The sequence below is a fragment of the Corythoichthys intestinalis genome, chromosome 9, assembly GCF_030265065.1.
Source record: "Corythoichthys intestinalis isolate RoL2023-P3 chromosome 9, ASM3026506v1, whole genome shotgun sequence".
Classification (NCBI taxonomy): Eukaryota; Metazoa; Chordata; class Actinopteri; order Syngnathiformes; family Syngnathidae; genus Corythoichthys; species Corythoichthys intestinalis.
The window spans coordinates 24009315-24035322 of NC_080403.1; the positions used below are offsets into that span (position 1 = coordinate 24009315).

The following is a 26008-nucleotide window of genomic DNA, read 5'->3' on the forward strand; positions in this document are numbered from 1 at the left end:
CGAGAGCAGAATTACAGACGCCATGACTTTAACGAGATATTATCGCGTACTTAGCTTGTTTTGATCCAAAAACTCCATGTAGCATGAGTGTCAAGACACAGTTGTAAATGCCCACAGCTGGATTTTTTTGGGATTTTATGGGTGAAACATGGCAATATAACAAGGGCCGCGATGAACAAATCGCAGACATTAAGGAGTAGTCGAGATTTTCTTTTTAATATATTTACCCCTTTAAACGTTTTTTTTTTTCAATTTTTCTTTGTTTGGATCGATTATTTATCATCTAACATATCGGAGAAAATGCGACAGTAATAAAATAATACAATTAAGCGATAGTTATGTGGTAGATATCTGTGACTTTTTTACAGACGCCATTTTTTTTCATTGTGACGTCATTTGTTTAAAAGTTTAAAATATGCGAGTGAATAATTTTTTTAAAGACTTTTTTTTTTTTTAAACGAAATATTAGACATCAATTAATGATTCTAAGCTGAAAATGACATTTTGAATGATAAATATAATTAATTACCTTAGTTTTATGGCTGGGTTAAAACAAAAGCGGTTGCGCGACGTCTGTAAACAGGGGTTTTCAGGGTAAAACGGACAAATTAAAAATAGTTCGGGGGCTTAATGTGCCAGGAATCTGCTATGGCAGCATATAGACATATTGTTCTATCAAACACAACAGTTGTTTTGGCTTAAAATACAGCAGTTTCAGAGGAGTGCAAGAGCAGAAACTGCTTTTTCAGTCTTGTCTGTGTTTTTCGTCAAGTACATAAAACATAGTATTAGTTAAAAAATACAAAATACAGAAAATTAAATGGAAAATACAGCTACAAATGAGAAAATCCTAATATATATATAAAAAAAAATAAAATAAAATAAGAAATTCTAGAAAATTAATGTAAAGTACAGATTTTTGGGGGGGGATAATAGATTAATTAAAATGGAGGAATATATTTATAATATATTAATCATTTTAATTTTAATTAAAATTTTTATTTTTTTTTACCCGTTTTTATTTTTTTCCATTCTAGTTTCTAGGGGGGTGTCAGGTTTTTGAGAGGGAATAGTATAAATATAGCATACATATTTACTTTAAAAATGTTATTTATGTAAAAAAAAAAAAGCATAATTTTGCTCAGATATGACATGAAGAAAAAAATATTTACTTTTTTTTTTTTTCTAGAAAATTTCACAGTAAAAAAAAAATCTTAATAAAAATAATCATAAATGCATTTTTTTGTAGTGAAAGTGAAAAAGTAACCTTGTCAGAATACCTTCTTTAAAAAAAAAATTCTGGAAATTTGTGTTAAAAAAAAAAAAAAAAAAAAAATCACAAGAATAATGTTACAAAGTTTGTAGAACTATGTGCTAACCCATTTGAATGGCCACTGCTAGCCCTCCCAGTTAAATTGTTTGGACATTGATAGCAGTCAATGGCAGCCAGTGAGTTATCCTTCCCTGTCATATATTCCAGTCACCAATGTGAGCTCCCAAAAAAGACACACATTGCTTTTTCATGACTACTCTGCAGCCAATTAGCTGTCTTCACGTCCAGGATCGTGTGAACAGAATGAAGTGTTCCACCTCTGCACACACCCATGCATGCAAGTCTGTTATAATGAGACACATCAGTATTCAGAAATGTCTAAAACTTGCTTGTGTGTTTGCTTAAGGCGTCAAGTTTGTAAAAGAGAGGGGAGAGGAAAGAAAACCCACAATGGGTGCAATATTATAAGCCACTAGAGAATACAGTGCATCGATATTCTCCACATTAGGTGAATATTCCACGAACAAGAAGGGCCATTCATATTGAATGAACCTTGTATATAAATAGCAGAGATTTTATGAGTGTGCGTCTCATCCGCTGCTTGTGACGTGCGTCCATCCTTTTTGCCTCCAGCGTGACTCAGACTTGGACAGATCACGATATTTAGTGTAGGAAGCTGGCTTGCAGATTAGTGTGTACTATACAGGTAGTGAAGGTACCAATTCTACTACCTAGATTTGTGGTTTCGGCTGATACCACATTTTTTACAAAACATATACAAAATGTTTTTTTTTTTTCCTTTTAACTACTTTTTACTAAATTACTGCATACTCACTTGAATGTAAAATAATTTCTATAATGGCTTGGTTAGGCACTGCTTAACAATCTTAACATCAATTTGTGCCTACCTGGTATGGGTGACAATAAATGACTGAACTTTAGAACCTGATAATTAAAATGCTCTGACAGGCCAAAATGTTTTTGGCCTTAATTTTTATTTGATGTTTGTTCAAAATTTGGTATCAAGTCTGATACGTTTACTAAGTTCACAGTAAGAGCCATTATACAATATTAGCCTAGCTCATGTGCTAATCACTTACGCAGTTTTCCCTACTTCTAACAAAGCTAACGTCTTTATAGACGCTCATGTTAATATTAGTGTTCATAAAAGGTCACATCCTGGCTGGCATTACCGTTTAACGTATATTTATCCACCATTTAAAGAATAGGTCTATACATCGAATATATGTGTTTTTCAACCGGTGAGATCGTCAGGTGTGCCGCGAAAGTCCTAGGTCGTGTGCAGATGAGCGAGGTATTGCTTGTGTTGCGTTCAAGAACTGCTCAGATTTCAAGCTATCAGCGACCTTGCTGTCCGCGACAATGTGGACCCCAGCACGTCTACTGCACATCATTTGGTTAGACTTGTTATGTGTCCATATACTCAAAAGTGTCCTTTTTATTTTATCCATATGTGATGACAGTCAATCCTGCCCCTGTGTTTTATTCCAACACATTGTTGAGAACAGCAAGGGGGCTAATGGCTAGAAATCCGAGCAGTTCTTGAACGCGACACGAGCAGCTATCCAACAGTGCCATGGTGCCAAGCAAGTTTAAATGTCATCTCCAAATGAAACACCCGTCGCTTCAAAACAAGTCGATGGACTATTTTGTTTGCTTTCGTGAAAAACACAGAGAAACAGGCAATTTTTTGGAGAAAAACTACAAAGGTAAATGAGAAAGCTTTCACAACCAGTTACCTTGTTGCTGAACTTGTTGCCAAATCCAAAAAGTACCACACTGTGACAGAGACATTTAATACTACCTGCCTTGCCTGGTACACCAGACTCACCGCTGTTCCAGCTATTGAGTCTGGCCACCATTCACGCAGATACAATTTCCAGGGCAGAGCAAGCCACAGCAAACAGACAGCGGAGTGGACCAATCAGCGACGGGCAGACGTGACGTTAGTAAAATGACGAGGGAAGGACGAGGGACTTGCGCACGGAAGTAAACATACGAAGAGAGCGGAGTTTATTCAACATGGCTAGCGTGAGACAGACTGTTGTCAATGACTCGTGTCGATGTGTTTTTGGTAATTTAAAACTGATTTTACCGTGGATTGGAACATATTTTCGGCTCTACCGTTCACCATCTGTGTTGTTTTGGAGATGACTTTCAACGCGCAAGAGTGACGTTGCTCGTTAAGAACACGTCACGCAAATAAATGAATCTGAGTTGTCGATTGATTTTGTACCTGCTCGAGAGGCCGTTAATGGGCTGGTTCCCAGACTATACTCTCAGTGTTCGAAAAATTCAGGGAGAACAGTCTGGCAGAGCCAGGCAACTACCTGCCTGCAAAGCCATTGTCTGCGAGATGCTCGGCCCTGATGTGGTTAAAGACATTACTCAAGTCCCCCTGTCTGATAATTCTGAGCTTTTTCAGAGAAAAAAACAAAAGAAAAAACAGAGAAAGACTGAGAGCTGTTGAAGAATAAGGATATCGGCTTTGTGTTCATCTAAACAGGCTCAAGTTTCACACTGAGCAAGTATGCATACTGAGAAATTATTTTAAAATTATATATACTGTACAGATAGTAAAACTTAAAACGTGTAAAAACATGCTGTGACTCAAAAATGGTTGAAAAACACTGAATATATGACTGCTAAGTGGGCACGTTCAGTAACACTAAACAAAATAAAAACTTTCCGGGTGGTTCATCGGGGCAACGCCCCCCACAAAAAACACATTTTTTCTTCTTCTGTTGCTACTTCTTCTTCTGCCTTTCTGGTGGCGTTTATCATTGGTGGCCATCTTGGGAGGGGTTGTTGAGAGAAATGGTGGAGGAAATGTTTTGTATTCATAAATGTGTCCTCAGTTGATGTGGAGATAATGCTCCTATTGCTTGTTATTATTGACATATTAACTTTTCGCCACAAGATGGCAGGATGGGATTTAATTGTCTAAAGTGCTACTTTTATTACTTCTTCTTGTTTGACTTTGATGACTTTGATTTGTGGGATTGCCTGTGAAGGCAGCAATGAGAGAGGATGTATCCGCATGTCGATGGAAATTAAACACGCCAAATTTTGGCTAAAAGATAACTTTTTCTCCGTCAAGTCTTCCTACGAATGCAACTTGGAGCTGCAACCACCTCAACAGGTTATGGGCCCAGGAGTCATTCAAAGGTAAAGTCAGTTTCCACCGTGTAGAAGGTCGCGAAGGACAGCGTGCTCACGGACTGCTGATTAGCGGAAAAAGCTAACAAGCAACATGGATCCACGAGGAACAAGTAGGTTACCTCGACTGGCATTTGACGGAGATGAAGCTAAATATGAACTCTGGGAAACTAAAATGTTGGGGCATTTTCATCTAATCGGGCTAAAGAAGACAGTGCTGGTAGGACCAAACACTGAAACCGAGAGAGAAAATGATGAAATGAAAAATGCGGACACGTATGCTAAAATGATACAACTTCTTGATGATAAAAGCCTTTCATTAATAATGAGAGATGCGCCAAATGACGGAAGAAAAGCTCTGAAAATATTAAGAGAATATTATGCTGGGAAGGGAAAACCCAGGATTATAAATTTGTACACCATGCTAACATCTCTTCAAAAGGGAACCGAAGAAAGCATAGTGGACTACATAATAAGAGCTGCGACCGCCATCACAGCATTGCGAAATGCAGGTGAAACAATGGCAGATGGTCTACTTATCGCAATGGTCTTGAAGGGGCTGCCAGAAAGTTACAAGCCATTTACAATTCATGTGGCGCATACTGATGAGAACATGACATTTGCAGAATTCAAAACCAAACTCCGAAGTTTTGAAGAAACGGAAAAGTTAAATGCAGCAGAAACAAGCGACAGAGTGATGAAGACTAAAGCAAGAGCTTCAAAGCAAGCCACAAAAGCAAACGCTCGTGACCGGATCAAAGACGACAGAGTTGGTGTGCTTCAAATGTGGGATCAAAGGCCACCGTGCAAAATCATGTCGACAAAAGACATGGTGTAGTCGGTGCAAAACTGACACGCACAAAGACACCACTTGCAGACGCAAGGAAACACCGGACGGAGCGAGAAAAATTGCTGAAGATGGAGATCCTGACTTCGTGTTCAAGGTGAGAGATGGACAGCCCGACACCAGGCGGCAGGATACACACAGCATCCGGGAACGAGGTCTGATGGTGGACACGGGAGCGACATCTCATATCATCACTGACGAGACCAAATTCAAAAGCTTCCAGGAGACGTTCAAACCAGAGAACCACAGCGTCGAGTTGGCAGATGGTACCCGGTGCAGTGGAGTCGCCCTCAAAAGAGGAGATGCGGAGTGCTACCTGATTGACAATGGATGACATGATAGCTGATATCATGACAAAACCTGTGACAAAGTTAAAATTGAAGAAGTTTGACAGTTATTTTTGGAATTTGACATGTAAAATTTCATTTGGTTGTTAAAAAGGCATCAACATGAGAACAAGTGGGGGTGTTGAGAGAAATGGTGGAGGAAATGTTTTGTATTCATAAATGTGTCCTCAGTTGATGTGGAAATAATGCTCCTATTGCGTGTTATTATTGACATATTAACTTTTCGCCACAAGATGGCAGGATGGGATTTAATTGTCTAAAGTGCTACTTGTATTACTTCTTCTTGTTTGACTTTGATGACTTTGATTTGTGGTATTGCCTGTGAAGACAGCAATGAGAGAGGATGTATCCGCATGTCGATGGAAATTAAACACGCCAAATTTTGGCTAAAAGACAACTTTTTCTCCGTCAATTCTTCCTACGAATGCAACGTTGAGCTGCAGCAATTTGCAATTTGCGATACAAAGCTCACAATAACGATGATCTGACGATATGCCGATACAACGATTATTGTTACATTTGTAGAATATCCTAAATGATTTTTTGACCAACAACTAATAAACAGAAAAACAAGCTTCTGCTGTGAATTGGAATGAGTTTATCGCTAGTAGACGTCCAATCCATTTGAAATGGGAAGGTGGCAGCGAATGATTCGTTCGCTGCCACCCTCCCATTTCAAATGGATTAACGTCTATGGCCGTCAGTGGCAGCCAATGCCAGGCAATTAGGTAATTTGGGGCCATTTAAGATCATTTACCTGTTGATGTTCAGTTACTACCTGTTGATTTTGGGGTATTTTATGGGTCACTTCCTGTTGATTTTGAGTTACAGAACAGGAAGTGAACTGGGAATCACCCAAATGAATAGGCAGTGACTCAAACTCAACAGGAAATTACCTATAATAAATGCCATAAAATGAACCTCAAGTGACCTGTAAATGCCCTGAAAACCCCCATTCTAAATGGATTGGGCGTCGTGCACCGTCAATGCAGCCTTAGAGTTAACTCAGACACTATTATGGTGGAAGATTTTGGTAGCAACTTGTTGGTTCCTTTTTATTATTTTTTTTGAGACATTGACACCTTTATAAAACGATATATCGATTCTTGGCAGGAGCATATCGATAACCTTTTGGGATACAAAGTACCACGATATATCACCATTTCGATATTTTGTCACACCCCTACTAGCCTGATACCGATGCTTGCATTTTAATGCCGTAACGGGACCCGTTACGATACCAGTACTGGTATCGGTGCAATATATCTATGTATTTACCCAATGCTTTTTAATGTACATATATATGTTAGATGTAAATTCAGGCACCATGGGGTTAATTCAATGACTGTCATCAAATAGTTATATAAAAAAGCATACTGTAAATGTATCCGCATTTTAATGCAGAAAAGGTGGTGACTTCATGAAATGCAGTTCAGTGTCTGTCAAACGTGATTAGTCCACAAATACATCTTTAAATTAACAAGTATTACAAATCAGCCCTTGGAATGAATTTTTACGTGTGATAAAGTGCTAATCATTCGGGTATGCTAATCTGACAGAACACCGGGTTTAACACTGGGGGAAGTAATAGACACAAAAGTGTGTGTGTGTCTCCGTGTGTTGCACCACGCTTGACTGCCGCTCTCCAATCTGACACCTCTGTGCTGGTGAATCAGTTAATATGAAGAAGCGCATGTCAATAAAACCTCCCTAAGGTGTGCAGCCGTCACCCCAACAACATCCACACACACACATAACAACACAAAAACAATTCGGTGCACGTTGAATTACTTGGTCAAGTGCAAAAAAAATGCAAGTGTTTGACTTGTCAAATGGTGATGGGTAAAATATGATTTTACAGGGAATGTAAAAGTGAAATCAGCCTTTGATTGTCAAATACGTTTAAAGTGCACCATGCATGTACTCTGTTTAGTATGCAAATGAGATGCAAATAATATCCATCTTAGTGGGAATCGCTTGTGGGATTCATTTTCTGTATTTCAACATGTAGCAGGCTCCAAATGGTTTTGCTTTATAATTATTTTTCCTTTTCAAAAAAAGTAATTGGAGCATATCATACTACATAAAATTCACAGTTTGGAAGTCTTATCGGACATGTTTACAGTCGAGATTGATGTGGCTCATCACTCGTGTGGGCTCATTATCATTTAGATGAGGGTCAACAATTTAGGAAAAGCAGTAGACCAAGATGATAGGCTTCCATATGTTTTATGATGGACCTCCCACCAAGTGAGAGAGTGAGACTCTTTCACATTCTATTATCTTTGTCCTTGAGCGGAATAATATAAAGCAGATTCCTTCAAGGAAGCTTTATTTTCGTAGAAGATTTGAATATGTGAAATTATATACATTCTTTTTGCTAAAATGGCAGATTAGATGGTATATAAATTAGATTACTAGGTGCATTGATGGCGATGGATATCCAATCCATTTTGACTGGGATAGGCTGGCAGCAAACCATTGCTGCCAATCTTCCTATTCAAAATAGATAGGGCGTCCATTGCCGTCAGTCGCGATGAATGATTGAAAGATGTGCATCTCGGCTCTAAAAAATGTCATGCTGAAATTGAAGTCACACGAGATGACAAAAAGTGAATGTCAGCGAAATGGCTGTCAGCAAAATGACATGCGCCCTTTCAGCTATTTTTACGACTCTACTAAACCTTTGACTGATCACATAATAAGCCTTTGACACCTTCACCGTGAACTGTAATTTACTTCATCGACTGTCAAACTATAGTTGTTCATTCGCCTGCTGCGTTTATTATGAATTGGAGAGCGGCTTTGTTTGTAGACCTAACAAGACTCTTGGGGTTTGATTTACTAGGGACTTCGCAAATAGTAGCTGCTAAATTGGCTATTCACTCACTCGAATAGATTGAAGGACAAAAACATTTTTTTTCTTCCACTAGTATACAGTTGTTCAAATTAGGGGTTTGTTATTTGGCGACACATTTTCACATCCGTGGTAAACAATAATAAATCATGTAAAAATGGTTTTTAAGCACTTCAAATGTAATAATTATGATTTGATGATTTTAAACATGTTACTGTCCCACCGAATTATTTTTAAACAGCAATAAAGAAAAAAAAATGCCCGGCTTTATAAAATGCTTCGTTAAGGGAGTCCACTCAAATCCAAAGCAGCTCACTTACACACAAGGAGTTGCCACAGCAACTGTTTAGCAAGTTAAACGATGAGTGACACGTGCGGCACTTTGAAGCTCGGTTCTCTAGCAACATCAAACATCAATGTCTATCAATCATAGTTAACTTTACTTAGCAACTCCAGTGCACTCAGTGGCTGACCAACAACGAGCAAGGAGAGGGAGCTAGGAAGGGAGAGTGAGACTATGCGATCGGCTCGGGATAGCTCGTCTGTTTTTTTTTGTTTTTGGTTTTTTTTTAACTGAGGGCGCGAAGTAGCGAGGGATCACTGTATTACATTAACCCACTCCAAGGTTTAAATACTTTCAGGCCAACCTAAATACGATCCTAGTCTTAAAATCACATAGGGGGTGGTCGTGGCGCAGTTGGTAGCTCGAGTTGTCCTGGGCATGAAAGGGTAAATATGGGTAATGTAAAGCGCTTTGGGTATTTTAACATTGTAGATAAATGCGCTATATAAGTACTCTTCATTTACATAGCTCTAGGCCTACGGCACTACTCTATTTGAACGTTGGTCATTATGGAGCGCTCAGTATTTTCAAGTTGGTCCACTGTGTAAACATTTTGTGGATTATGGTGCTAGACTTTGATTTGAAAGGCACTTTTTAAGACAGAGGGAGGAGTTTTCTGCTTCCCTGCAAAAACAACCACTTTATATGTGTTTTTTTTTTGTCGTCATGAATATAAATAGAACTGCAAAGTGCTGAATGGGTCAATATGCAATCAGGATGTGAGGTTGGCAGCATCCAAAGCAGCTGGAGCTCGGATGCTCACGAAACCTCTTCAACTCCCACTCTTTTGTGCCGCTGTCGTAGTACTCTCTTCGTTGCAATTAAGCTCTATATTCTTACTACTAGCTGAACATCTGTTACTTACATTGATGCCATTTCATTTGCAGTAGCTTCACTTTTATAGCCTTATGGAGCAATTAGGAACTCATTGGTAAGGTTGACAGTAAATGATCATGTTTCAGTGCCATTGACGGCAATAGAGGTCCAATGCATTTTGATTGGGAGGGCAGGGAGAGGAGGCTGGCAGCGAATGTTCGCTGCCAGTCTCAGTATAGTATAGTATAGTATAGTATAGTATAGTATAGTATAGTATAGTAAAAAGAAGGCCTGCACAATATATCGTTTGAACATTGCCATTGCAATGTTCAAACGCAATAGTTCCATCGCAGGACGTGCAATTTTTTTGTTTTGTTTTTAATGTAAACTTTTTTCTTCTTCATCTATGACATGGCTTCCTGGATTCCTATTATATTGACCAATCTTCATCATTCACAGATATTATTATTTGAATTAGGCTCGAGCGTTTACGTCACAGCAGCACGGGATCATGCGAGATTTGCGACAACGCAACCATTGCGGAAGCATCACGGGACATTTAAACTTAGCGGCAACCAAAGATGGAAAAAAGTAAGGAATACTTGCCAGTTCGATACAGAGACAAACTTGTTACCACGGCGAAGGACAGATATGTGAGCAATTTTAAGGATGTGAACAATGTTGACCCTCACGAGCAAGCCGAACACAAATGGAATAAAGATGTCGACAAGCTTCCACCACTACGCGAAATGGACATCATGCTGTATTTAGTGTTTGGTATATGTTACTACACTCATCAGCAATTCCGAAACTACAAATCGCTACAAAGCTACGAACAGTTTTGCTGCGGATGGGTGCAGGAGCTTCACTTTATGACCATAGCAAACGGCAACACCATCTTTCTAGCAAAGGTAGGCAATGTGTGTTTACATTAGTCTGTGACCACGGATGTACAAAACTTTTGCTGCATAAAATGTAGCCTGTGTACAAATTCTTTGCCACTCTCTCACGTCAAAATATTACAGCTTTTTCATTTAGCAACGACATGAATTATGTCTTATGAAGACAATGCACATGTATGCATGCTAGTTGTTTAGCTGTAGCAATAGCTAACAACAGGCCGACTTAGGGCGTAAAGTTACTGAAATTTGCGTAAACAAACGAAATTAACTTACCGGAGTGGAAGTGCATAGAGCAAACTCAGTGTGTAACTGGAGAATCAAACGTTATGCCCTTCCTTCTGATCGAGGCCACCCATGCCATTCTTCGACTTAGGGCGTAAAGTTACTGAAATTTGCGTAAACAAACGAAATTAACTTACCGGAGTGGAAGTGCATAGAGCAAACTCAGTGTGTAACTGGAGAATCAAACGTTATGCCCTTCCTTCTGATCGAGGCCACCCATGCCATTCTTCGACGTTTGGTAAGTTCAGATATGAGCTTTCCCTCGCCTTTTCTCCATGTAGGGATCCGGAAGAAACTCAATGGTGTTCCGTCGAGCTGTACATTCTCCTTTTTCTATTCGATCGGTTGTTGCAATTCTTTACCGCACAATAATTTCCAACCATTTTTAAAGAGCGACCTGTGTTGAAATGCCTCAGTTAATCTTCCACAATGGCGATAGCGGTGGAAACCTCGCGAGTGCCACGTCATACGCTCGAGCCTAATACTAGGGATGTCCCCGATCACATATTTTTGCACCCAAGTCTGAGTCCAAGTCACCTGATTTTGAGAATCTGCTAATACCGAGTACCGATCCGACCGTAAAAAAAAAAAAAATTTTTTTTTACTTTGACGATCACGCTGCTGAGAACAGCCTCTCCCTTACTCAATGAATGAGTTACCACAGCACACTTCAGACTGTGTACCAAGCTCAACAATGATTCACACATTTGTGCCTTTAATCGTAGAGCTACCGAGGCATCTCGGGCAAGATCAAAGCTACAAACCTGTCAACCATCGTTAACTTTATGTACCAAATGCCAGCTGCACTGGTGACCAAGAAAAACAGTTTGGTCCTACTGCTTTTTAGGAGGGAGGGTGAGAGGCTGTATGAACATGAACCAGAAAAACAAATGTATTTTTAAATTAAAAAACAGATCTTTTTCACACGATTCCGATCCTCTGAAAAATGGCGCGATCGGCCCGATTTCCGATCATATGATTGGATCGGGACATCTCTAATGAATACAGTGTGGTCATATTTAGTCAACCAAAGTCTTCCCAAACAGGGAAGTCTGGTGAAAATTCTTCTAGTTTTAATATCGCAATGTATCGCAACCCCCCCCCCCCCCCCAAAAAAAAAATCTGTCAGTTTTACCCAATATCGTTCAGCCCTAGTAAAAAGTTTTTTTTTTTTTTTTTTTTTAACTGAAACTAATAAACTGAAATTAAAACAATATTACAACAAAAAAATAAATCAAAACAAATTGTAATAAATTGAAAAAAGAAGAATAAAGACACAATTCAAATAAGTGTGGCCCATGTGTATTTTGCTCTGGGAATTTCCTTCATTATTACTATTTTTTGTTTTGTGACTTCACATAGCTTAACTCTTTGGCTGCTATTGACAGCAATAGATGTCGATCGCTTCCATCCTCTCCTACTAATATTTGCTTTTAATATAAATTTCCCTCTTTCACTAATTACCACATCTACACACCACTTTGACCTGAGCTGCCAGTGAATTGAGTTAAGCTCATAATAACTTTTGAATAGATGTCCTCTGTAGTGATCACTGTCTCTGAAAGCGATAAGTGCAGAGTTTGCCACCAGTAATGAGCTAATACACTATATACTATAGAATGAACAAAAAATACATTATTTGACGCAGATAAAGGCGTGTAGTTTTAAATAACTCACTTCTCACTTTCAGATTCGGAGACGTCGACCAACACCTGCAACTTTAGTGGCATCCAGCGATCAGTCATCACCAGGTAATAACACTAAACAACCATCTATATTCAGGGGTGAAAGTGGCTAGAATTTCTTGGCGGAACTCTCTGACATGAAGGTCACCACAGAGCCAGAAATGTTAAACCTCTTAAAGAGCATATGACACGAGAAAAAAAGTCTTAAATGGCATTATTATGTGAATTTGAATCATATTTTGAGACGATTCGACTATATACAACAATTTAGCAAAGCACAGATGACGAGAAATTAGTCTTTTAATCTGCTGGTTAGCCACGCCTACCATTATAGGGCTTTAGCGTCCCCAACAGGTGGATGACGTCAGCGGTAGACTGGGCTCATCGGTTTTACTATTCAGCCCATTGAGAGGGAATTATTCAGAACGAGGAAAACGCGACGAAGAGAGCCGCAAAATGTCATTGTTTCTGTCTCTTTACTCCAATATTTTTACAGGATATTCTTTTTATCCAAGTATTTTTCCCCAATAGCTATATAAATGGCTTGAGAAGGACCAGTTAGCCCGTCGAGGGGGAACTATTCACAACGAGCAAAACGCTATGAAGAGAGCGGCAAAATGTCATTGTTTCTGTCTCTTTACTTCAATATTTTTACAGGATATTCTTTTTATCCAAGTATTTTCCCCAATAGCTATATAAATGGCTTGAGAAGGACCAGTCAGCCCGTCGAGGGGGAACTATTCACAACGAGGAAAACGCGACGAAGAGAGCGGCAAAATGTCATTGTTTCTGTCTCTTTACTTCAATATTTTTACAGGATATTTTTTTTTATCCAGGTATTTTCCCCAATTGCTAAATAAATGGCATGGTCATGACAAATAACAGTCTTGTGCTGAATGGAATATGAAATAATAAAAATGCATTTATTCAGGACGACATGGCAAAATTACTCCATAATGGTCAAAACTGTCGACTTCACCTTTACTGTCGCACCTCCCGAACGATATTTTATGACACCTAAATCGGACATATGTCATTTCCCTTCCCCGGCTTCGGAGAATGTAAACAAACCAGAAGGCGTGACAGCTAGCCGACGTGCTAACCCGAACCGAGTGATGTTTCAAAGTCTTCGAAGCGGAAAATCACACATAACTATCCTGGATTATTTGACATGACGATCCGGTTGTCGATTGTCGTTCCACGGAGGAGGGTGGCTGGAGTTGTTGTGCAGCTAACGTGCTGCTGCTAATGAGCATTAGGAGAGCTTTTTACATGCCTATCAATGATCAAACGTAAGTAGTCCTTCATTTAAAGGAAGTTTGTAGTGTTTACTTTGTAATCGCTGTATTCGTATTTGACATAATACAAAACAAGATGTTTACTCACTTCCTCGTAAGTCCAATGGTCCCACAGTAAATATCCACGGTGAATGGGAACCTTTTGAAACTCCAAAAAGGCGCATACGCCTCTCCCTCATACAGAATGATTTTTCTGCAGCCGTTTGGCTGGCGTGATGCGAAAAATAAACGTATTAATCCGTATTATCCTGTATTAATTCTATTTTTATCAATGATTTGCAAAATAAAAGTTAACAAAAACAGCAATAACCCCAACTTCCATCTACTAATTTTTATTTTCCCTCAACTCCTCACATACTAAATGCCATATCTCAATTTTAACTACTTAAGAACATAGGATGTACCGGTAAATTAAAATTGAAGTTAATGTAAACATTTTTTTTTTTTTTTAAATAACAAACATATAAGTAACATACGTTCAGAAAAATAAGTACAAATGACTTATACTATGCAGAGTGAAATGGAATATATTTTGAAGATTGCACAAACATAGACTTTTTTTAATCATAAGGAAACTATTAAGTAGCCTAACATAAATGAACAAATATAAGTCCAAAGTGCACATTGACCGCTAAGATGTTCTGAACCTCCCCATCAGAGCAAATAAAACTAGATATGATAATTAAGCCTCCTCAACTCTTTCGTTGCTCTTAAAGATTTGATCCATTTTATGTTGCATTGCCCTTTTTTTCGCAGCATTTCAACATTTTTTTTTTTTTTTTTTTGCTCTTCCAGAAAACATGCACATTTGAACCAATCAGAGCTAACTACCTCTGCTGATCTCATGTCAGTATGTCAGCCAATTGAACGGATAAATGAGTCCAGGCGTTTTGCTTTGCTGCGTGCATTCGCACATTGGTGTTACTCGTCATCGTCAGACTCAGCTGGGGAAACCTCCATGCCGTCCGTGGAATAAAATAAATATTAAATATTGGTGGAAACGGACTACGCTACACAAGCACTTTATTATGCTTGTTGTTAACACTTGTGTATGTAAATCTGATGTTGGTAGATTGTTTTGTTCTTGGAGATGAAATGAATGTGTGGCAGCTTAGCATTTTTCTTTTAAATAGCGTTTTGACACTTGTCGTCATATTTATGGAATCAATGCACCGTGTACCGGAAAAGCATTTCAGCCCTGAATCTTATTATGGAACTGCGTTCTGGCCCTAAATCTTATACCAGAACTGCGTTCCTGACTGTTCTGGCCCACTTTCACCCCTGTCTATATTACTACAGCACAACCCATTTGAAGTTTTGTCTCTGCTTCTATTTCTTTGAAGATAACTTACTGGATGAATGACGATAATAACGTCAGCTTGGGCGCATGTTTTGTTCAGCCTCATACACAATTCAACATTTTATTTTGACTTGAATCTCTCAGAGCAACAAAAACATTCACGCCTTCTCACATGGGAATATGCGCAACAGCGGGAGAGTTCCCTTGTTGTACTCCAGTCGGCCTTAACCTGCTTGTGTGGGGGGGGGTGTGTTTGTGCCTAACCTTTTGTAGTCAAGACAAGATGTAGCGTGGTAAAAATAGATTAACCAGAAGACAGACAGCAGATTGAAATACAAGGTGGAACATTGGTCACATACTGGAACAGATGCATTGATTGACTAAGCTGTGGGGATGGGGGAGGAAGTGATACCACGACGAGGGGGCGGACGATATATTTTGTGTCACCTAAATCGCACAAAACCCTGCATTATTTATTACACATGCCCCCTGAACCCCCACAAAAATAACACCCTTTAGAGACCCCATTGCAACAGAAGAACAACAAGACAAATGAAAAGTAAAACTAACAAGGAATCTAAAGCATTTCTCCACTACTCAGCCAAGAGAAGTTGAACTGGAGCACCACTCCGCTGCTAAGTAGAGCATCTACGTTGAATAAAGAGGACACAGCAGCTCGTCTGTATTCTCATTTGACTTTGTGTCCACCAGTCAGTCAGCTGGGAGTCCCCAGCCAGTGAGAAAAAGCCTTTCATTAACGGTGTTATCGCCGCTTCTTGGGGGCGCAGATGGGCTCGGGGAAGGCAATTAGAAAGAGATCAATACTAAAGTAGTATTTCATGTTTTTTAACCCAACTAGTCATCTGTACATCTCTTGTTACTGCCACGGCTGCTCACTTTTCCCGCAGATGACATGTGAAGCTTTGAGAGCTCCGATTTCGAGTGATCAGTGTGAGCAACGTTTCGTAATTTGCTCTGTGATTACTTTTTTTTTTTTTTTTTTTTTTTTTTTTTAACATGGTGGTAGATGTCCAGTCCATTTAGACTTGAGAGGGCTGCTAGTGAATGGTCTTGAATATAAAATAATTCATTTGGAAGATTCGATCATGAAATAATGCCTTTACTGCATATTCACATATAACAGTGTTTTTATAACATTTCTTTTAAAACATTTTTTTTAAAGTTTGACTGCTGGTTTTAACTATTTTTTTGGCTAGGGAATCTCAGTTCTTCCTGTCAAGTTCTTGAACTATAGGATCCTGTTTTCTTAAAAAATATGAAAAATGCTTTGTGACTGCAATGTTTATTCAATACCATTACGTATTTACTGTAATTATCGCACTATAAGGCTCACTTGATTATAAGCCGCCACCCACCAAATTTGACACCAAAACGACATTTGTTCATAGATAAACCGCACTGGACTATAAGCCGTAGCTGTCCCCACTGTATTATGGGATATTTACACAAAATTTTATTAACCGGTAACACTTTATATGACAATGGCATCATACGACTATCATAAGCCTAAATGAACCACTATGAAGCTTTGAAAAACTTGGCTGCTAAGCTTTATTGCTTGAAGAAGCTTCATTTGGCCATCACTGCTCCCATTGGGGAGACAGTCAACCTCTGCTGCCACCTGCTGTCAACACCGTTATTGTCCAACATGCCTCCTAGCATGCATTGCAGCGCTACAGATGTAAATAACAATCAAAATTCATGTTCAGTGCTAATCATTTCTTCAGTTACTGTTCCAGTTGTTTCATTAATTGCTAGTTATGTTATTTGGTAACACTTTATTTGACAGTGGCGCCATAAGACTGTCATTAGACAATCATAATTATGACATGACATTGTCATGAGCATTAATGAATGCTTATAACGGATGCCATTTAATGTTATCTCACTTCTGAATGGATGTAAAAGATCTGGACAAAAATGTAGTTAGTGACATAATTTGCTGGATGACACTTAATGACATTTGTCATAAGTTAGTTAGTGTCATGTCACAATTATGATGGTCTTATGACGACGCTGTCAAATATAGTGTTACCTATTAACCCAAATAAATCAACAAATAAGGCGCACTGGACTATAAACTGCAGGATTCAAAATGAAGGAAAAAAGTAGCATCTTATAATCCCAAAATTATGGTACCCTTTTATCGTCAAAGTTGCAAAATTGCGACAAGCAACACTGGTGACTTTTAACAGGCCTGAGCTGCAAACATAGTGCCTTATGTAGTTACTAATTTGGACCAAAAGATGGCAGACCTCTGCCAAAAACATAATATATGCCTTTGGTATAGACAAGTTTCAGAGGTACTTCCGCTTTACTTCCTTATGTCTGCAAGCAACTTCCATTTTAGAATTTCTCCATCCAAAACAACAGTGGTTCTGTAGTAACATAACTCATCAAAATCCCTTAAAAAATTTTCCATTTGGAAATACCGCATCCATCTGCCATCATCACGACAGGGGAGGACAACATGTTCATGAAGGCAGATGTGGAGCGCAGCTCGTAACACCACAAAGACCGGGTGTTTTTGTAGCCATGTTGCCGCTGTGTTATGGAAGGTATGTTCTTCCTATCCCTGCTTTTTCATGTGTCCGGTGCTCAAAAAATACTAAAGCTAAAATCTTGCGCATGAAATGACTTGCTGCCTTTGATAGTGTTACTACAATGATGATTGTAATTATGATATTTGATATTATTTACTACAACTACTGTGGCTGCAACACATGCTATCTGCTGCTAGCCTGTTGCTAATCAGTAAGTGTAGATGGAACAATTATGTCAATGCATAAATACAAGTATTACAAGTTTTTTGTTTGTTTACAGGTGGAAAACGCTGTTAGGCAAGGGAAAATAAGTTGATGTGCCTCACAGCAACAGTCACTGTACGTTGATGGACATACAGTGGGGCAAATAAGTATTTAGTCAACCACTAATTGTGCAAGTACTCCCACTTGAAAATATTAGAGAAGCCTGTAATTGTCAACATGGGTAAACCTCAACCATGAGAGACAATGTGGAAAAAAACAACAGAAAATCACATTGTTTGATTTTTAAAGAATTTATTTGCAAATCATGGTGGAAAAAAATATTTGGTCAATACCAAAAATTCATCTCAATAATTTGTTATGTACCCTTTGTTGGCAATAACGGAGGCGAAAAGTTTTCTGTAACTTCACAAGCTTTTCACACACTGTTGCTGGTATTTTGGCCCATTCCTCCATGCAAATCTTCTCTAGAGCAGTGATGTTTTGGGGCTGTCACTGGGCAACACGGACTTTCAACTCCCTCCACAGATGTTCTATGGGTTTGAGATCTGGAGACTGGCTAGGCCACTCCAGGACCTTAAAATGCTTCTTAAGAAGCCACTCCTTTGTTGCCCTGGCTGTGTGTTTGGGATCGTTGTCATGCTGAAAGACCCAGCCACGTCTCATCTTCAATGCCCTTGCTGATGGAAGGAGATTTTCACTCAAAATCTCTCGATACATAGCCCCATTCATTCTTTCCTTTACACAGATCAGTCGTCCTGGTCCATTTTCAGAAAAACAGCCCCAAAGCATGTTTCCACCTCCATGCTTCACAGTGGGTATGGTGTTCTTCGGATCCAATTCAGTATTCTTTCTCCTCCAAACACGAGAACCTGTGTTTCTACCAAAAAGTTCTATTTTGGTTTCATCTGACCATAACACATTCTCCCCGTCCTCTTCTGGATCATCCAAATGCTCTCTAGCGAACCGCAGACGGTTCTGGACGTGTACTTTCTTCAGCAGGGGGACACGTCTGGCAGTGCAGGATTTGAGTCCTTGGCGGCGCATTGTGTTACTGTGGTCCCAGCTCTCTGTAGGTGTCTTTTATACCGATAATGAGTTCGAGTGGAGCCTCGTTAGACCTCGTTAGAGGAAGTTAGACCTCTTTGACAGCCAGAAATCTTGCTTGTTTGTAGGTGACCAAATACTTATTTTCCACTCTAGTTTCGAAATAAATTCTTTAAAAATCAAACAATGTGATTTTCTATTTTTTTTCCCCCACATTCTGTCTCTCATGGTTGAGGTTTACCCATGTTGACAATTACAGGCCTCTCTAATCTTTTCAAGTAGGAGAACGTGCACAATTGGTGGTTGATTAAATACTTATTTTCCCCACTGTATATTGAGACTACGTCCTTCTACCCGAAGGCGGCCGAGAGGCTGGTGCTGGAGGCGGTGGCTCGCCTAGCGGCGGACTATCAGCTCGATGAAAGTTTGGCGAGGCTCCAGGGCTCTGCTGCCTGATATCACATTCTCATATGCTATTTATCCTAATTTTATAAATAGTGATTTATTGACCTGTTTTGCACATGTCCAAGTGTTTTATTGCGATCAATATCTGAAGGGAAAAAAAAAAAAACATAGTATTTTTGTTTAGATGTACATACCTTGTAGTATTTCCTTCTAACAACAAAATCCAGGTAAGTCCTTCCGCATTCGGCAAATGTAATATAATTTGTAATGTTACCTTATTTTTCGTCACTCAAGTGGCCGATGTATCAATCTATACCTCACATCAACACAGGCTCAAACGTCATAATTTTGTCCACGAATGATGAACGAAGTGATAAGAACAATCATGCAATCTCATCTACGTCTCATCTATGTTGTACTGAATCCATTTTTTGAGATTCCGTGGGTTCTTCTGGCTTGATTTTGCACTTTTAACTTTGTCAACACACTGCTAACTTCAGCTGCAACCCATGAGTTTTTTTTCTAAACCGGAAGTTCGAAGCAGAAATTTTCCAAGATGGCGCTGACCATATTTCGCTCAGGAAACTTGTTTAATGGTCTCTTTATAATTGATTTCCCCTTGCCTACTTTTAGTGCAAAGTGGTAGCAAGGCACCATAATAGCAGCTCTAACTTGTGAAAGTCAGCAATGTTCTTATCGCAATTTTGTGACTTTGGCGCTTAAACGGTTAACTAAACTTGAAACTGGTATTAATGAGGTCCTATTAGCTTAAAATTGAGGGCATTAAATTATTTAATCGAGTTTTCCAAAGTTTATCGACCATAATCAGGATAAATATTAAAGTTGCACCGATACCGATACCAGTATCGGCAGGGGGCACAGATCCGGCCCGAATTGGTGGTATCGGTATCGACGAGTACCAACATTTAGGGCGCCGATACCATCTACTGGCGTCACTTGAGTGCATATGAACTGTCTTCCCCACGTGAGCTAACTTCCCAAATCCCGATGCATGACATCTGTATGTTTTTGTCTCAAATTTACCAAACGAAAATATCATCTTCGTCTTCAATATTCAGGATGTTCACTACAATGCATATCCGCGATGTTACACTGCTTTTCTAACATGGCATTCACAAACGATTAGCATGCGTAAGCTAACGCCCGCTCTTCGAACACCGAGGGGATCAGAAAGGTTAAGACCGTGAGAGACTAAGCAAACTCATGGTTTCATGATGAACAATGAGTGGCAAATTAAGAGCACCGTACTTCAAACTCGTCCTGTTTATGAAAGTCGATTCTCATATGCTGGTGCTGTGCAGTAATGAGCAGAAGTGACTTCTGTGGGCAGAAAACACTCAAGCGGCGCAGCGCGCACACTAGATATCATCAGATAGCAACCTAGATGTCCTATGTTAGATCCCATGCTAACTCTCGCGCGCACACACTAGATATCATCAAATAGCAACCTAGATCTGCTACATTAGATCCCATGCCATTAGCTGCGTGAGCCCAGAGCGATGCCATGTTGTCCATTGATGAATTAGAAACCGCCATGACTGAATGGAAGTTAAGCAGGCCAAATCAATCTATACCAGTGACTATAGATATTGCTGCAAATACTGTTAATTCAGCACATGTTACAGATGGACTCGGACCACAAATAGGATGTTTTGCTTATATGGTAAATATAGCTGCTAAGAGAGCTGCAGCAATCAACAGTGTGCCCCACTTTACAGTAAACAGTAAAGATTGTTCTCAGCACTTATATACAAAATTTCTTCAGATCAGTAAGAAGTGGGCACATAAATATTATGCACTAAAATGCTTGTTTATATGATGGCACTGTTATTTTTGCTTGTTGCCCAAAAAAAAAAAAAAAAATAATAATAATAACAGTTGTATTTTCTGTTTCAGAGCATTAAATGTATTGAATTGTATCGAAAATCGTACCGAACCGTGACTTAATTGTATCGTTGAATCCCTTATACACATATATATATATACAGTATATATATATATTTTTTGCAAACAGTGGTATCGGAATGGTATCGGTATCGGCCGATACTGCACAGCCAGGTATCTGTATCGGTATCGGGCCCAAAAAATGGTATCGGTGCAACACTAATAAATATTGAATTTCATTTTTGTGATCAGGCTTGACATGCAGTGCGGTGTAAAATGTCTTTTTTTAGGAGGGTGGCTTATAAAATTAAAAAACTAGCACTCGGATTTGAAGAACATGCAAATGTCAGAGTAACGTTGACGGAGAAATGAAAATCATTTTCTCATCTCATATATTGGCCAAAAAAGAACCTGTGAGCAATACTTATTTTTATGAATTATTTTCATTGTTGAGTGAATATCTTATGTTTTTCCTGTATTTCATTTCATATATTTTATTTATTATTGACATTTTATGTTAATTTCTTTTTGGGTTTCATGTTTAAAATATTGACTGGGAGAAATATTGTTTTTAAGAGGCATTTCAGCTTCAGTGCTGCTGATTTTATGTCGTTTCGGATTTACCATACCTGTCAACCCGATGCCGTTGGCAATCTTACAAATAGTGACGTATGCCCTTACAAATTGGTGACTAATCTTACAACGTTGTATATAGCGTGCAATATGAAAACAAAAATAAAACTCAATTTTTAAAATAATATGAATTTATTGGTAATATTGTAACATATAACCTGGTGCAATCAAAGAACAATCAATATCTTCAGGTACATCATGATTACTAAAATTTAACAGTGACTTTTGTTATAATTGTATGTAGCACTTTTGGCAATTTATATCATGTCTTGATGGCTGCACTTCATGGCACTTCAGCTCGCAATTCAGTTTGACTTAAAGGTAGTTTGTTAGTGTATCCAATTATAAATTAAAAAGGTCAATTGATAAAATTAACTTACCGATGCAATCTTTGAATCAGGGAACATTTCTTTTGCTAATTCTGAGAAGTGATCAGCAATAGTTGCAGGCAAATTCTGTTTGGCAACAAATTGGTAGAATGAAATCTCTGCTTTCGTCACTTTCCATTCTGCAGACTTCATCTTTATGACCAGTGTTGTTAATCTTACTTTTAAAAAGTAATTAATTAGTTACAAATTACTTCTCCCAAAAAGTAATTGAGTTAGTAACTCAGTTACCAGAAGGTAAGAGTAATTAGTTACTTGGCAAAGTGACTGGTGTTACCTTTGATGTTTTTTTGTTTTTTTTTTCCCAGTTAAAAAAAATAAACAAATAAATAAAACATAGTAACCTTTGCTATGTTTGGAAATCGTTTAGTGTTGTCAATCAACTGTTAAAGTTGTTAAAATTGCTTACCGTTTTTGCATTACTTCCCTTCTGTCTACTTTCGACATGTTAAAGTTTTAAAACTGTTTCATCATTTAAAGATAGATTCAAGTCATTTTGCCGATTTGGGAGTTTTTTAGATAAAAAGTTACTTAAGTTCGCTAGGAAGGTTCACTACAACAGTGCCTTTCTGAGAAGGCTACTGATTTAAAATGGTGGCTGTTTATTAACGCCGCCGTCTGTCATTTCGCATGTAGTTCTATAAGCATTTGATATCTAGGCGGCGATTGTAGGCTGTCGGCTACAGTCAGGAAATATTGGAGTCACCTATGTTAAGTCCAACAGGACAAAGAACTCCTTTTTACCAAGTGCGATTAGGCTGCTAAATTTGCACAATTCTTGGACCGAGAGGCGAAGCTGTTCATAGCATTTTTTAAATTGTGGTCTTTGTTATTTTATGTGTATGTGTTATCTGTTGTTGTGTATCTGTGTGCTCACCTGATGTAAGATAAGTTTCCCCTCCTTAGGGGACAATAAACTTGAACTTGACTTGACTAGCCTAGCATCACGTTTGCTACAGCGTCACAACACTCTTCTCTCGCAGTGTCTGACTTTTCTCACGTCATTCAACCAACGTAGTAACGCATCGTAACACACATTGTCTCATTGCCAAAACGGTGACAAAATCCGAATGGAGAAAAAAAAAAACGTAAGGCACGAAAAACATACAGATTTTGAACGTATGGCGTACACATTTAAAAATCAGTGCTCACTTGTAAAAATTACGCCCAAACCGTACAACTTGACAGGTATGGATTTACTGCATACAATATGTTAATAAAAAGTTAAAATACCCTCACATTTCTTAACTTTTCACTGCGGATCTTTAAAACTACTAGTCAAAAAAAAAAAAAAAAAGAAGATTAAATTTAAAATAATAATGATTATTATTATTGAGAGAACTCCCAGCCATATTATGAATAGTTTGTGTTTGGTTATATGGATGTAAATTTGGTACAGAAGTAACCTTTAGTTTGTACTGTAGTTGTGTAGCAAGAACAACTAAAACATTTTAAATGCTTAGTTTTCCCCCAAAAATTGAAAGTGTGAGTTATGTATGAATATTGGTTGTCCATAATGACCTCGAACCTAATTTGTTGGAGCATACTGCAATATACTGCTCCAATAAAATGCTTTTTTTTTTAATTTATTTTTTTTATTGTTTCATGTTTTGATTGTCATTCATTAAACCTATAAAGAAATCAGTAAAGCAAATATAGTAACAAATAAGTGAATAAATAAAACAATAATTACAGTGTCAAAATATAAAGAGCAATTGAGAAATTAATTGATGTACCAATACGACCTATAATTAGGTGCTCCTTATGTATGGAAATAAACTCGTCCATTACTGGTGCACTTTACAGTCAGGAAAAATATGGTGCAGTTGTACAAAACTAATTTGTAGTTGAAGCAAAAGTAACTTGTATTTAAAGCTATTACTGTATGTTGAGTTGTATATGCGTCCTGAGCCTCTAGCAATACAAATCTTCATTTGACTTGAAGGGGCCCTCCATTTACTGCTATTGATTTCGTGCCACGTCCGTAATTGCACTATAAACCTTGCTGAACTCCTGACTTAAGACCGTACAGAAATCGCAGGTTATAACGTAACGCTTTCATCCGTGACGACCCCCACGTACGTTTGCTGCTTCAGACGAGTGACGAATTAAGAAACCCACCAGCAATCGCTTTTAAGATGGAATAATATATGCGCACTGGCGCGCCGCCTCCGGGACGTATAGGTTGCCGAGCAACAGGGTGGTGTCCTAGAAAAACTTCCCACCGTCTGTGTGCTCAACTCTTTTGGTCACAATTTACGCCCTTAGCTCAATGCATACTTCTTTTTCACTTTGCAACGCTGATGTGTCGAAGTCATGCAGGCCATATTGGAAACTTAAAAGCGGCTCTTTGTTTCCGGGTGGTCTTATGATTATCCACGAGCTCACCACAAAACTTGTGTAGCCTATTTCACTCACCAGAGCATGTCTGCTAGTACAGTGGATAGGAAAAATGTCTGCCTGCTAATAGGAAGTTTTATTTTTTACAGTGAAAAATTAGCACAGTAAACAATATACGAGCCCTATTAGCCTATCACCCACAATCCCATTTGATCAGGGGTGAAAGTGGCTAGAATTTCTTGCTGGAACTCTCCGACGTGAAGGTCGCCACGGAGCCAGAAATTTTATTTATTTATTTATTTATTTCATTTATGTGTGGGGTGGGGTGGGGGGGGGTCAAACCTCTTAGACTATTGAAATGCAAAGGAAACTGTTTTAGCACAGTTACTTCTATAACGCATACAAAAACTGATTTTCATTCAAAATGGTATTTTTTCAATGATTTGCACAATAAAAGTTAACAGAAACAGCAATAACCCCAACCTCCATCTCCTAATTTTTATTTTCCCTCATTTCCTCACATACTAAATGCCAAATCTCAATTTTAACTACTTAAGAACATAGGATGCATATTAAAATTGAAGTTAATGTAAACATTGACTTTTTTTTTTTTTTTTTTTAAATAACAAAGATATAAGTAACATACATTCAGAAAAATAAGTACAAATGACTCATATTATGCAGAGTGAAATGGAGTATATTTTGAAGATCGCGCAAAAATTGGCAAACATTTTTCAAATCATAAGGAAATGAATACGTAGCCTAACATAAATGAACAAATATAAGTCCCAAGTGTACATTGACAGCTAAGATGTTCTGAACCTCCCCATCAGAGCAAATGAAACAAAATCTGATAAATAAACCTCTTCAACTCTTTTGTTGCTCTGAAAGATTTGATCCATTTTATGTTGCCCTTTTTTGTCGCATCAATCCAACAATTTTTTTTGCTGTTCCAGAAAACATCCACATTTGAACCAATCAGAGCTAAGTATCTCTGCTGATCACATGTCAGTATGTCAGCCAATTGAACAGATAAATGAGCCCAGGCGTTTTGCTTTGCTGCGTGCATTCGCACATTGACGTCACTCATCATCGTCAGACTCATAACTGCAGCAGCTGGGGAAACCTCCATGCCATTCATGGAATAAAATAATAAATATTGGTGAAAACGGATTACGCTACGCAAGCACTTTATTATGATTGTTGTTAACACTTGTGTATGTAAATCTGATGCTGGTAGATTCTTGGAGATGAAATACATGTGTGGCAGCTTAGCATTAAATTTTTTTTTTTTTTTTTTTTTAATATAGCGTTTTGACGGTTGTCGTTATATGTTCGGAATCAAAGCACCGTGTACCGGAACAGCATTCCGGTGT

The 26008-nt window shown here is 38.4% G+C and overlaps 1 protein-coding gene across 6 annotated transcripts in view; it reads left to right on the forward strand.

Moving 5' to 3' along the window:
• LOC130921584 (protein phosphatase 1 regulatory subunit 1A-like) overlaps window positions 1-26008 on the forward strand; it is a 50088-nt gene that overhangs the window by 2686 nt on the left and 21394 nt on the right. For 5 of the 6 annotated variants that reach the window (XM_057845647.1, XM_057845651.1, XM_057845650.1 and 2 more), the window contains one exon: window positions 12538-12598. In XM_057845647.1, the coding sequence (XP_057701630.1) occupies window positions 12538-12598 (61 nt within the window). Of the gene's footprint in view, window positions 1-2407; window positions 4463-12537; window positions 12599-26008 lie in introns of those variants that run through there. The other variant, XM_057845653.1, reaches the window with a different exon arrangement.